Here is a 14,980-nt window from a genome sequence, read left to right on the forward strand (position 1 = left end):
CATAATATAATTAAAACAATCAACCAGATTATTTTTAGTTTTATTTGGAAAAATAGAAATCATTATATTAGAAAGGGAAATCGCTGGAAGAAGGGGGACTGAATGCAATTCATTTTGATCCCATTGAATGTTACCCTAAAGTTGAAGTGGTTACAAAGTTTTACAAATCAATACGAAAGCTTTTGGTTCAACCTACCTTCAAAAATCTGTATGGATTTTGGAGGTGTAGAATTTCTGTTGAAATGTAATTTTGAGATTGATAAACTGCCAATCAAATTATCTACATTTCACCAACATGTCCTCCCCTATTGGTAACTGATCTATAAACATAATTTCTCTCCCCATAATACACCAATCTGGAATAATAGATGTATACTAATAAAGGAGAAGTCGTTTTATTTTAAAGAATGGATGGAGCAAGGGATATGGTCTATTCAATATCTAATGGCTGACAGAGGCAATATGTTGGTCTACAATGAGTTCAGTCATAAATACAATCTAACATGTACAGGTAGAAAATATTGTACTGTGATTAGAGTGATTCCACAAGCCCTCAATCATGTGATTGAGGGGAAACTCTTTCGCTACCCCTCGGGGATCAATAAAGTATTTCTGATTCTGATTCTGATTCTATCGACGTGTACATTAAGGCCCCCTTAATCACATGATTGAGAGCTTGTGCAATCACAAGTACCTAAACAGTTCACTGTGTCTACTGAAGCATGTCCTTTTTTAGACAAGAAATGTAATAACACATTTTTAAGATCTTCTCTCTCTCCAAGGAATGTTTTCCCTCGTCTCTAAAAAGGAAGTACATATTGCAGGAATACATCACTATTAGAGAATTAGATATAGATATCTCAGTTTCCCTATACCACCTAAAGCTAAAGAAGTACATTTTAAAACAATGAATGATATTTATCGCTGCAGTGAATTTTTACGACTTAGGGTCAATATTGATTCTAATGAATGTGTATTATTTTGGGAGGATTTTCACAATTGGATATTGTTCATTTGATTATGCCAGCCATGACTTATAGTAATATTAGATTTAGTTTTATAATGGAGGACAGAAAATTGGAATTTTTTATACAGTGACTTGATGTAAATTCTTAAAAACCACCCCATGTTTCACTACATTTTTGAAAGAGTTGTCTCTATATTTAGATTCATTCAAATTGATTAGATCTTGGAGCCCTATCTCTACATGAATATTTGTCGGTTTTATCATTTAATTGGACCTCAGACAGAAGATGAAATAGATCTATTATTTGACTTTTTTTTGGGGGGGGGGGGGTTGTAACCTTTAATGATTTTTTGTACTTGTTTCATCTTTATTGTATTTGCTCAGTCTTAAACTGTACTTTTCATGGAAGTCACTATGCTTGTTCAATTTGTATTCAGCAATGAAAGAAAAAAAGATAAAAATAAAAAATCGCATCCGATAATGTATCCGGTTTGGACGTCGCACATTGATGACGCTGTGTTTGCAGTAACGTTTGCTATTTTGACATCGTATATTTTAAGCATAGACCATTGACTGACTTCACAACATAAGTAAGTAGTTATGTTCTGTATGCATATTTACTGGTTTTACGAATAGAGATTAAACTACCGTTGTCATGCCGCAACACAATGATTTTGCATGCTGAACTAGCCTATTTTCAAAGTTGGTCTAACTGCTGTAGGTTAACGTTAGCCACTACAGCTGAGGCAACGTTAGCACTAGCTGCACAGAACTTAACTTGTATTTTATAAGCTTTAATGAAGTAGTTTATAAGCTTTTATGTAGCAGTTAACTACTCAACCTAAACCTAAAGGTTGAGTAGTTAACCGCTACATAACTGAGACAACAGAAACAATAATGCGCGCTGACGAGGAGCGAGTGAGTGAGTTCTTCAAACTTCGTGTAACGTTAACTTAGCAAACTAAAACATCTAGCCATATGTTCTCCCTCTTGTCAACGATATAAGCTATAACGTTATAGGTTATATTTCATTTGGGGTGTTGTTGTAAGATGCACTACCAGTCAAAAAACGTACACATTCGTAATTTTAGCTTTGTTTGTTAAATCTAAAGCTATTGCACTCATTGCCAATGTCTATGTTTTTGCCCCATGTACGATATGGCAATTGTCTGCAAAGGAATATGATTAACAAGCGAGAACGTTTTAAAAGTTTAAAGTGACATGTTTGCAACATTGCGCCTGTTTATTGAACTGAATGGAGTATCTCACGTCTAATCACAGATGCCAATTGTACTATGCAAGTACATTACAACCCAGCACCAAGACTACAGCAGATGATTTCACTGATAAGTGCACAACTTGAAACAGAGAGCCACTTGATGAAATAAAATTACTTGATGTTGTAGTCTATTATAGTTGTAGTCCTTCATTGCAATAAAAATGTGCATACTCAGTCTTTAATGGCACAGGATTGCTCATCCAAGTATTATGCCTGCTGACATGTACAGCATTTCCAGAGCAGCTACAACAAGAGTTTTATAACAGGAAACTTAGTACTGTACTGTAAACAACCTCAACAAGTCAAGACCAAAAAGTAAAAAGAGCTGGCTCCTCAAACCCATAATTTGGATCTGTTGATAGTACGTCTTTGTATTTTTTTATGTGAAATACAAACTTTGCCCACTAGAAGTGAATGATTAAAGTGACTTTAAATATACATTATGACACAGTTCATCTTATCATATAATTAATTTTCATAAATTTTGAGGGCTGCTAATGATATAATGATAATTTTCATTAATGATTAATCTGCCTATTATTTTCTCAATTAATCGTTTGATCCATGAAATGTCAGAAAATACTGCAGAGTAACTACTCGGTTGATAAGTAAAATTTAAGTTATTTTTGGGGGCGAGTGGCAACTCATATTGAATATATGATGGAAAACTGGGGCTAGAGTGTGATGTGAAGACTGTAACTTTAACTAACTAAAACATCTAGCCATATGTTCTCCCTCAGTCAAATGACACAAGCTATACAGGTTATTTGTTTTAAGGTACCCTGCCAGTAAGTCTTCTTAAAATCTTGAACACCTGTATTTTAGCTTTTTTTGGTTAAACCTGAAACAGTGCACTCACTGTGAATGATTGTGTTTGCCACATGTTGCATTTGTCTATGAAAGAATAAGATCAACAAATGGTATTATCGGGCGTGTAGTCCCTCATTCGCCAGGAGTTTTAAAAGTTTAAACACTGTGAATCAAATTTGCATCCGCGTTCTCAAAACGCCTTGATTTGAAAACAGTGTCCAGACTGAATGCAGTGTCTACAAATGCATCTAATCACAAAGTTTAAAGTGACAAATTTGCAGCAAGTCGCCTGTTTATTGAACTGAATGCAGTGTCTTGCATCTAATCACAGATGCCAGTTGTACTATGTAAGTTTGTTATGTAACATTAAGTTTTCATTCCTACCCAGCACCAAGACAGCAGATGATTTCACTGATTAGCATGCAACTTGACACAGAGAACCACTTCATAAAATGACATGACGTAATGTTGTCTTTCGTTGCAATAAAAATTAGCATATTCATACTTAGATGACACAGTATTGCTCATCCAGTTCTTATGTGTGCTGACATGTACAGTATTTCCAGAGCATCTTCAACAGAGGTTGAAGCAGGAAACAGGAAGGAAGGCGTCAGTTGTATAAAACAAAATGTGATAAAACACCCACAATAAGTCATGACCAAAAAGTAAAAAATTGCTTCTCATTAAAGCTGTGCTCCTTAAATCTATATATATTATTATATATATTATACATTTAAGGTGAAATGCAAACTTTGCTCACCAGACGTGAATGGCACAAAATAATCTAATTATTAATATTATCATACAGTTTATCTTGTCATATAGTTCTCTTTAATTGATTTTTAGGGCTGTAACAAACTTATTTTTATAATCAATTAATCGGCCTATTTTTTCTCTCAATTCATCGTTTGGTAACATTTAGGAGGATCTTTTGGCAAAAATGGAATATAATATTCATAAGTATGTTTTCATTATTGTATAATCACCTGAAAATAAGAATCGTTGTGTTTTCATTACCTTAGAATAAGCCGTTTTTATCTACAGAGGGAGCGGGTCCCCTCCACGGAGACCGCCATATTGCACTGCTTTGTTTCTACAGTAGCCCAGAACGGACAAAACAAACACTGGCTCTAGATAGGGCCGTCCGTGACCACCATAGTTTCTCCTACACGCTTGGAACAGGAGGGTGAGACAAGTAGTATTCAAATGGTTGCAAACTGCAATTTCACACTAGATGCCACTGAATCCATACTGGACCTTTTAAAATGCATAAACAAATCAAACAAAGAAATAGAGTAAAATAAACTATATAGTGACAAAATTAAATTAAAAACATGTTAAAAGGACAATTACTTTTTACAATTACTTAAATTTAGCACTTTGCTGTGTTGTCAGAACAAAAGTGAGAGTTGACTATCAGTAGTAGTAACGTTAGAAAAATTCAACCATCCTGTAATCTCACATTCAGCCCTTCAGGCAATTCTAGCTATCTAGCTGGCAGACATCTACTGTATTAACATTAGCTTCTCCTCCTCCATTAAACCAGTCAGTGTTTACTGTTAGCTAACACAAGCTAATGGACACTAATTAGCTGCTAACACTTACTGAGAATTCTGCAAAGAGGATCCCTCTAAGTGTCTGTTTGTTCAACTTCCTGCAGCACAATCAATCCCTTTACACTACAGACAGTTAATCACAAATGTAACTAAATGCACAATGCTAGGAAACTGTAGGAAACTATAAAAGGCTGATTGTCATTACTGCCATCAGCTCATATCAGAGATGATAAGCTGCGCTCATGGTTGATGATAAACTATGATTGGACCGTTGATTGTTTTAATTTTGGCATTGGCAATGTGTCTAGATGACACTGAAATGCAATATACAGGGCTCCAGGGTGTGAGCAAAAATCAGTGTTGTGATTTGATTTTAATGTGGCATGGAAAATTCACAATGAAAAACAATGAATTCAGTTATGAAAGACAAAAAGCTAAATAATTGTCTTTTTAATGTGTGGTTTTTCGCTTATAGGTGCCATGACAAATACCATGATATAGAGCGAACAACGATACAGCAAGTAATGTAACTAACGTTATCTAGGTTGTGGGTTAGCAAACTGTCCCTACAGTTGCTGCTGAGAAGCTAACAGCCAGAGAGGACAAGACGGTTTCCCAGAGCCAGCAAACCAGCTCCAGACAGTGATACTCACAACTCTCCTGCAACTATAGCAAATGTCACAACAACAGCATATCTTGGCAAACTAGAAAATGAGCCGAATGTCCGTGGGAAAGTAACACAAATCATGGCTGGAATAGAGTTGTGTGGCTCGGTCCGAGCCACTTTGTTTGTTTCCCATTTGCAGAGCCAGGGCTGTGTACACAGAACAGACAGCTAGCGGACCATGAGGAGATATTTGCTGAATTTGACAAAAATTAGAATTGCATACCTCACTTTTAATTATGACCGGGTAAATGCATACAACAATAACAATGTGTATTGTATTTCACTTTATTTCTTTTTTTATTTTGGCATTTTAAATCTTCAATAGCTTAACTTGTCCTATCCTGTTTAAACTGACACCCTAATCACAACAAAATAAAAAAACAACTTTGTTACCTCATTTGCCTTTTTCTAAATTTAACATCAATTTAACAATCAATTCCACATAAGTACACTTCTTTATTTACTTGTATATTAATGGTAAAAAATCTTGTTACTTTTACTTACTTAAAAATGTCATATCTTTAAGGGTTTTCCACTGTGTAACCATTGGTATAAATAGAAATTTAAATCAATAGTGGCATCTGAGATTTTTGAGTAGCTCTGCCTATCTGCCCTTCCATCCAAGGAAACCACGGCTTCTCCTTAACTGACGTGTGAGAGGAGAAGGAAGGAGAGGAATTACTGATAACTGTAAATCAGTTCTCTGTAATTCTTCCCTCTGTGATCTCCAATTTCAACAGGGAATAAATCAAAATAAGGAAGTAATATGCTGACAGAATGCTGTTTCATTGTGACTTAAGAGCACTAAACCTGTCTCATATGACACCAAAATCAATGTTAATGCAACCAATTACCAGATATCTTCTCTTGTCATTGTGAATTGTCTTTAAATGTGGTCAATGGTTTTCTCACAGGGGATGTCATCTTTGTGTGGTACCAGCAGTGGCTGTCAAGATGCAGGTCAAGAGGCCACAGAGAAACAGGCAAGCATAACATGACAGATAAACACTTTGAACTGCATTTGTATGGAATGATGCCATAGAAATACACCTGAACTTGACAGATGTCTGCCAAAGTGAGAAACTACAAAGTATATTTTATGGGGTTTTCGGAAGCCCTTAACTAATTTTTCAGTAGCAGTAATCTTTTATGCATTGGTTACATTGATTAATAGTATTTTGTTTCCATTATCATGACAGCATCCTGGTACAGCACAACTGATGTTTTAATTGGGGAAAGATTAAAAGCACAGTGCATATACACATTTTAAATATATGACTGGCGATATTCTATATTTTTCTTATTGTCAACAAATCCCATGAAAAGACCAACAATGCATTAGTCCGTCTCTCAACACTTTCTGGCTTTCCTACTCTGTCTCTGGCACACAGCTTCAAGCCCATTAGCTCCTACTGAAGACATAAATCTTTAAAAAGAGGTCCCAAATATATAGTTAAACTTTTTTAAAGGCTCAGTAATTTACTCAAACAGTTGGTACTGTAGTTTTTAGCAAACATTACTCAAACAGGAGTAACTAGTGTTTCTGTTAGGGAATATTTTCAGCTATGGACACATTTTGTGCTCTGGTATTTAAGGGAGGAGGGTGGTGTATGTGGGATTGAGTCAAAATAAACTACATTGTGTGTATTGATTAAGGAGCATGTCACCCAGTACAACAGTGTGACTCACTGATGTGTATAAGTTTTGAACAACAATAGAGCTCTATGGCAGGGAAGAATAATCAGGCTTTGGCTACAAGTAATGCTTGTTAGTAGGATCAATTTATTGTTGTTTTTATCTTTTCATGTGATTTGTTGACAATAAGAAACAGTGAATATCACCAAACTTTTCCTTTAACTCACAATTTTGCTTTAACAGCAGTCAAATATATGCATTGGTTATACTGAATAACAGATTGCTGTTTCCATTATAGTGACACAGTACTGGTACAGCAATACCCAAAACATCAACATTAACAGCACAGTGCTCATACATTTAAGCATGTGCATTTAAAGTTTAGTGACTTTTATTCACACTGTTTTATGTAAAGAGTGTTAAACTTGATAGTTTAGTAATGATAACTTGGTTAACAATTTTGTGTTTGTTACAGGAGAAGGAGCATCCTCGTGCACTCATCCCTGAGTTATGCCGACTCTTCTACCAGCTGGGATGGGTGACAGGGACGGGAGGAGGGATCAGTCTGAAACGAGGGTTTGTATGTAGATTAATTCCTTGCAGAATATTGTGAAGGATCAGAAATGGAAATTTTTTTATGCTCAGTCACTTAACTGTGACTATCTATCCCAGCTTAAAGGCTGCTAAAAGGGGTTTTCATTCCAACTGAAATCACTAAATGACACGTGTTAACTTTTCTGTTTGCATATCTTTGAACAATCCTGCCAAAAATTGAATGCTGTTGTGGAGATTTTTTTTAGGACATTTGTATGCTGACAAAAGTGCAGTGAGGCTGATGTGAGGTCAGTTGTATATATCGGTTTTGACAATGTGTGCAAATCTAGGGTGAAGACAGAAGGCCACAGTTTTTCCGTAATGAAACAGAATTCAAACTGAAGACTTTGACAGGTTATTACAAACGTCTTTGAACTGTGTTGTTTTGGATGTCAGCTACAAAGAATGCACCACCCATTAGCAAATCCCTGTTTGAAATGGGGAATGGCAGACATTTATTTAAGCCAGCAGGGGAACTTGATGAAACCTCAGATGAAACCAAATCAGATTTACTGAGTGCCGCTCCATGTATGCTGGTATTTCATTCAGATAGAAAAACATTGTAACTCTAAAATGATTCATGGGAGAATTTCCTTTCATCTTGTTAAATTATTATACCTTTAGATTCAGATAGAAAATCAGCCGTTCTAAGCTCCACTGCAATACTAGTATAGTATAGTATTATTCTAGAATGGCTGTATTGAGGGACTTTTTCTTTTTTTTTCAAGTCAAGTTAAAACCGGAGACATTTTAAGTCCCAGTCTGAGGCCCTGACATCGTCTACATGGGCTACTAAACTCTTCAGATTTATCCAGATTGTGGCTGTTTGTACACTGTTTATGAATTGATACTTTAATTGTTCAGCTCAGGAACCTGAAAGCTGTTTTGTTAAAAAAAAAAAAAAAAAGCTTCTGAAATGTATTCACTTACTCTAGATAAAAGAGAGCAGATGAAAATATGTAATACATGAAGCAATCTGAATAGACAGTGGTGTATTCAGATGTTTCACAAGTGTATTTTTATTTTCTGTGAGTGCAGGTCTAAATTTAAGTTTTGAAGCCTTTTTTTTGCAGTTGCTTGGTTTGACTCAGAAATGACTCAGAGCCTGAGGCGGCCTTACCAAACCTTGAGCAAAAATTCAATCAATACTCCTTTATCTGCTGTGTTTGTTGCTAGATAAAGAAGAGTACAATGCCTGTATCCTCTATGGGGAAACTTTAAGGCTTTTGAGGGGATGAACTGAGGTTGTGTTTAACAATGAAATCTGTTGATTTCTCTACTTTTGATCTCATTAGGTCATTTGGTCAAGGCTGTAGAATGTAAAATGTTCCTACAATAACCAAATTCTTGGTTAGGGAAATGTGATGGGTTGACACATCAAGTAGTCACTGAAACATTATCTACATTGCACGTTTGCAGTTCACAGTGCATTCCAACAATGGGACAATGGAGACTAAGACACAAAAACAGTTTTAGATTTAACTGCAACAAGTCTATGGAAAACTGTTGCAGACATGGAAAGAATTATACAATAACTGCACTGGGTATTGTGTTCTATATGGATGGCTAGAAACGCTTTCTTTAACATGTTTTAGTAACCATAGAGATTCAATTCTGTATAAAATAACCTGAGAATAGTCCAATTATTTGTATGATGCTCCATTATGGTATGACAAACTAACTCCTGGGATTGCTATTTCAAGAACTACTTTATTGTCCTTGTTCTCTTCCTTGATATTAATACATATCATGCTGTTTGTTGTATAACACATAGAGAGCAGATCTATATTGCACCATCAGGCGTCCAGAAAGAGAGAATACAGGTGAGCAGGTTCTAACCACAGTGTGAAATATTGTTCTGCTCAGTACAAATAATCAGTTATGGTTGAGCAGTATTCAGATAAGGATTAGTGTGTTAAGTTTTAAATCATTCCTTTCTAATGTTTGTGTTACTCAGCCAGAAGACATGTTTGTGTGTGACATGGAAGAGAGGGACATCAGCTGTCCACCTGCCTGGAAGAAGTTAAAGAAGAGCCAGTGTACACCACTTTTTATGAATGCCTATACTATGAGAGGTGAATCACTCTAATACATTCATATGCATACCACCAATTATCTTTATAATTATATCAGTGATAAAGTCGTTTTGTCTTGTGGTGTATTACAACAAAAAGTGAATGAAAATGAAATGGGAAAAAGTTTTTAATAAAGAAGCAGACAAGCTTACATTCATAAGATACAGTTGTTTAATACAGGCATTGTGATTAAAGGTCAACATTTTAATGAAATCTCTAAATCCTCTAAAACTAGAACCTAAGAATTTCAAAGTATAGTGCACGCTGAAGTCTGACCATCATCTGTGGGGGATAGCATGCTTTCTCTTGCCTTGTTACAGTTATCATTTGAAAAAAGAAAATACCAGTAGACAACACTCAAAAATCTAAATCTGCTTTTCCTTTGCTAAAATACAGGGGCACAGGCAGTTATACACACCCACTCCAAGGCTGCTGTCATGGCAACACTGCTGTATCCTGGCAAAGAGTTCAGGATAACACACCAGGAGATGATCAAGGGGATTCGTAAGGAAACCTCAGGCACCAACTATCGGTATGTAATCAAGCAGCAAGGATTAGTGAAGTATAAAGAGTTTCCAAGCATTTTCATTTCTCAGTCAAGTGGAGGTTTGTAAAGTCATAGTTTAGAAAGTATCTAGGCACTCATAGTAGAAATCATAGCTGCAAACGTGTTGCCTTTCAGCAAAATTTGCCATTTTTAATGAAAAATTACGGAAGCCTTGTGATTTGTGTAGATCCAAAGCGTGTCCACGCTTTTCCTGGGCGGACACATTGCATTTAAGGCAGGACCCTGCTTGACCTCTTGTTTTGTAATGAAACTATTTTCAGTTGCTGCAACTTGAAATGTGCTGTTTTAAATGAGTTTCAGTAATGTAACCTTGTCCAAAGTGAACATAAAGGGTAAATACACCCTCAAATTCTGCTAGAACCCTCTCCCAGCATATTTTAAAAATGTAACAGAGGAGTGAGGGAGCAACGACTGTAGGAGGCGTGGCCTCATGGCTACGTATTGTGCTGGAAAGATACTGTGTGGGTACCTGTGTTGTAGCTCAGCTAGAGGCTTTCCAGAGTGTCAGTAGATAGCCATGCTGTTTATTGTGGCTAACGTTACTGTTCATAGTGAATATCTTTTTTGGGTGGCTGTGGCTCAGGAGGTAGAGCATGTCGTCCATTAATCACAAGGTTGGCAGTTTGATCCCCAGCTCCTCCTGCCCACATGTCGAAGTGTCCTTGAGCAAGACACTGACTCCCAGGTTGCTCCCAAATGGACAGGCCAGCGCCTTGCATGGCAGTTCTGCAGCCGTGAGAGTGTGTGTGTGTGTGTGTGTGTGTGTGTGAGAGAGAGTGTGTGAGAGAGTGTGTGTGTGAGAGGGTGAGAGAGAATGAGTGAATGAATTTTAAAAGCGCTTTGTCTGTTAAGGTAGAAAAGCGCTATATAAATGCAGTCCATTTACCATTTGTAAGCTCTGAATTAGGGTAATTCGAGTAATCGGATAAGAAATACTTTTGCTTTATTAACGAGCAATAGTAAATATGCAAAAGAGAAAATAAGACGGATCTGTTAAAATGAACAACTATTTGGTGTCCTTTTTAGAAAAATCTACATTTCATTGCTTAAATTGCTTACAGTAATATCTGTCAAAACTAAACCCATTTAGTGCATTCAAGTGCCATGTTACATTTAGTTTTAAAGAAAAAAAATATGCAAAGACAAACACCTTTTGCTTTAAAAAAGGTATATATACTTAAGTTTCAGAATTACAAGTTTGCACCTAACTACAGCTCAGGCTTAACGTAAGCTTTTACTGTCCTCTTTATGGCATTTGAAGGAGGCAAAAACGAGTGGACAGGAACTGTGACTATCATGTTAATAAATAACATGAATGAAGCTCAGGCTTTCACAATTTGACTGCAGCATTTTATTTTCTGTGGTAAATATCTTGAACAAAACCTAGCTAACTTAGGGACATCATAACTAGCCACCATATTAACTAGCCATTACATATAGCCATAATGAACGTAGCCTACATTCTTTACTAGCCTTCATATACCTTGCGTCGGGTCCGCTCTGTGGACAAAGCTTCAATGCAAATCATTTTAATTGATAATTTTTAGTAATTGAGTTACTCAAGTTACTCGAGGAATCGTTTCAGACCTACTCTGAATACAGCAGTTCAGCGGGCCCATGTGTTGTGTTTATTGCCACTGCAAAGTAATAAATCTTGTTCATGTACGACATCATTTTTCTTCAAGCACTCATTAGTCTTGCTAATACTAGCGCAACCAGTAGTCAAGGTGGAGTTCTGGCACAAGTTCACCTTCAATCATCAATCTGACAGTTGAAGTTTCCGGCATTTCCTGGTATTGTAGCTGCCAACTCTCGGAAAAGCATAATCATAGTACATCAAATCAACCACCTGAAGTCTTTCTTGGCCATCTCTTTGTACATAAATGTGCCCTGTCTTGCCTTACTTTTCTCAATAACCCTGATGCAAATCACAGGCTGAAACATGTGAGTCCCTACCAAAAAGTTGATCTGTACAACACAGGCATAGTTGCTGGAATGTTCTTTTTTACTTCGGATTGCCTTTGTTCATATAATCAGGTACCGTGCGAAATAATACTTTTAGTCAATTAAAATTGACTCGTTTCATTTAGGGGATCCACTTTACAATTTAGCATTGATTGAAAAGCCAGATAGGAATAACATTTAAACAGTTCAAAGATCTGACGGCGTGCTGGTTACCCATCCAGGCAGCTGATAAAAGGGGGAAATGTTGGCAGAGGTTTTGATGGTCCCCCTATGGTTAGAGCTGGGAAGGAGGCAGTCAGGAGCGTGTTGGATTACGGCAGCAACAAATTATTGTTTTCATTATTTTGATTAATTGTTCAGTCTGTAAATGTCAAAAAATTGCGAAAGGTTACGAGGTGACAACTTCAAATAGCTTGTCAACCAACAGTCCAACACCCAAAGACTCACAATTATATACAACAGAGAAAAACAGCAAATCCTCACTTTTGAGATGCTGCAATCAGGATAAATTACTTACCCAATTTTAGTACTATGCCTGATTCACAGTCATTGTATTATTTTGATTTGATTGCCTCACAATCAGAGAGACTGTACAGCAGACAGTGTCAAGTTTTGAGAACAGGCATGTAGATCCGACAGGCAAAAGGCAATGCCTCAAAAAGTTATCAGCCTGGGTAGTTTATCATTTTGTACCCTGCATATACCCAGGTATGATGACACCCTGGTTGTGCCTATTATTGAAAATACACCAGAGGAGGAGGACTTGAAAGACCGGATGGCTTGGGCAATGGAGGAATACCCAGACTCATGTGCGGTCCTCGTCCGCCGACATGGTGTCTACGTCTGGGGCGAGTCGTGGGAAAAAGCTAAAACCATGTGAGCATTTACCTCCCAGCACTATTAACCTCTTTGATCTTGTTTATGACTAAGAATATATTAGTATATTTGTATCGAGGGCATTTGTAACAGATTAAACAGATTTAAATTTTTTGTGTTGTACAGTATTTTGCTCTTCCAACACTCAAAATACTGCTGCATTTTGTAGGTGTGAATGCTACGACTACCTGTTCGACATCGCCGTCCAGATGAAGCAGTGTGGACTGGACCCTGCAGCCCTCCCAATGGAAGAAAAAGGCATAGTTTGAAATTTGCTGGTGCTTTTTAAAGAGACATTTGTTGCAGAAAGGTCAGTGGAGTTCAATCAGGAGACCACATTGTAATCATTTGCCTTTCATGCCAGCCTGCTTCGAATTTGATGAAATTTGATGTTAAGGGCAGATCGAAGGTTGAAGGAGATTGAATGCCTGTGATCCGGAAGCACCTGGAGGTACGCTGCAAAGCACTGTGGGACAACTCATGAGTGAGCAACTGTCAAATCATGGTCCTTAGCTTCAAATGCTTTCCTATTCAAGTTTGACTGCACTGGAATCAAGGTCTTGGTGTATGTGAGGCATGAACATTCTGTCCATCTCAACTGATCTGTAATGGTGATTAGCTGCCTTTGCTTCAATCAATAAAACTGATGGAGTGTAAATAGTAAGTCACAGAAATTCTTCTTTAGGTTCTCTCTTTTTAAAAGAGTTTTAAAATGCAAGCCAGTTTTACATTTAGAAAATTTCTTTCTCTTATTTTTTTTAATAAAAGGCACACAGAATGATGCCTGATGTTTTGTGTAAGCTATAAAGCATTTCTGAATTTTTGAAGCCATATTTTAGCTTCAAACAAATATAGTACACAAATTCACTGACTTGTGATAAACACCGCATACACACACACACACACACACACACACACACAACTGTGGTCATTTTGTTAAACACTGTTGCTGTGTCCATGGACATCCTTTCATTGCCACACCACCATTTCAGTACCATATGAGTGCATTTGGTGCAGGCATCGCACAATACCTGTAGACACTTGCACAGCATACCTCCAGTTGTTTGGCTTTCATGAAAAATTAGTATGCAGAGTTGTTCTTTTAACAAACTCCCTGTGCTACCACCATCCGATTGCTTCCACCACTGGACTTGCACAAAACAGAGCACTGTCAAATATGCTGCAGGCTTATTTGAAATTGAAAAAACAAGAAATGTACAAAAAGACAACAACAAAAATATTCTTTCGTGCTCCGCTAACACTGCTAAGATTACCCATCTTCTAATTAACAAGGAATTCTGGTAAACTCATTTGCAAAAGAAATTGAACACCAGCCTAAAACATAAAAATGACATTGTGAAGCTCACAATGTCAGTCTAATTGTCTCCACTCTCTAACAGACAAGAATTAGTTCTCAGATTTTAGTCTAGTTCTTGAATCGTTGCAGCTGTTCAGTGATTTTTTTTTTTTTTTTTTTTGAGGAATGATCTGTAAAAAGCTGACAAATGGCTGTGTTTAAGAAAAAAGGAAACTGTTCCTAAAGTATTCAGCATTGTCAAAGTCAGACTATGCCCCGGCACCCGAAACCAAATATTATGTGTATTATATATTCCAGTATTCATGCCATTATGCATTTATATTAATATGTATTACCTGTCAGCCAGAAAAGTTCAGCAACAGACACATTAAAAATGGAATATGAAGGCCGAAGACCCACGTGATATGGGGGGGTCAGGGGGGCACAGTAGCAAATTGTCTATACTGTGGAATGGGGCCTGCTAAGCGCAGACACCTTTCCCGCAAATACATAGTGACTGAGTGAAAGAAAGAAAGAGCTCAGAGCTATAGTGTACAGTTGGTCACTTTGAAAAAACACAGGAACAAAGAGGCACTTCGGTGTTTGTGTGGCCTGTCCTCTTTCCAGGTCTCTATGGTGGAGTGGAGGTGGTGGTGTGGCTCAGATCAGACACCTGAAGCTGCTCAGTTGT

At 37.1% G+C, this 14,980-nt stretch overlaps 1 protein-coding gene across 1 annotated transcript; it reads left to right on the plus strand.

Moving 5' to 3' along the window:
• Positions 1-1,422: 1,422 nt before the first annotated feature.
• Positions 1,423-13,650, plus strand: LOC122876263 (APAF1 interacting protein). Its single transcript, XM_044196342.1, has 8 exons — positions 1,423-1,557; positions 6,194-6,262; positions 7,390-7,490; positions 9,283-9,331; positions 9,466-9,583; positions 9,980-10,115; positions 12,825-12,992; positions 13,162-13,650. Exons 2-8 carry the CDS (start codon positions 6,197-6,199, stop codon positions 13,259-13,261), a joined length of 738 nt encoding a protein of 245 aa, XP_044052277.1. The 5' UTR covers positions 1,423-1,557; positions 6,194-6,196; the 3' UTR covers positions 13,262-13,650.
• Positions 13,651-14,980: the final 1,330 nt, after the last annotated feature.

Source organism: Siniperca chuatsi, linkage group LG1 (assembly GCF_020085105.1).
Source record: "Siniperca chuatsi isolate FFG_IHB_CAS linkage group LG1, ASM2008510v1, whole genome shotgun sequence".
Classification (NCBI taxonomy): domain Eukaryota; kingdom Metazoa; phylum Chordata; class Actinopteri; order Centrarchiformes; family Sinipercidae; genus Siniperca; species Siniperca chuatsi.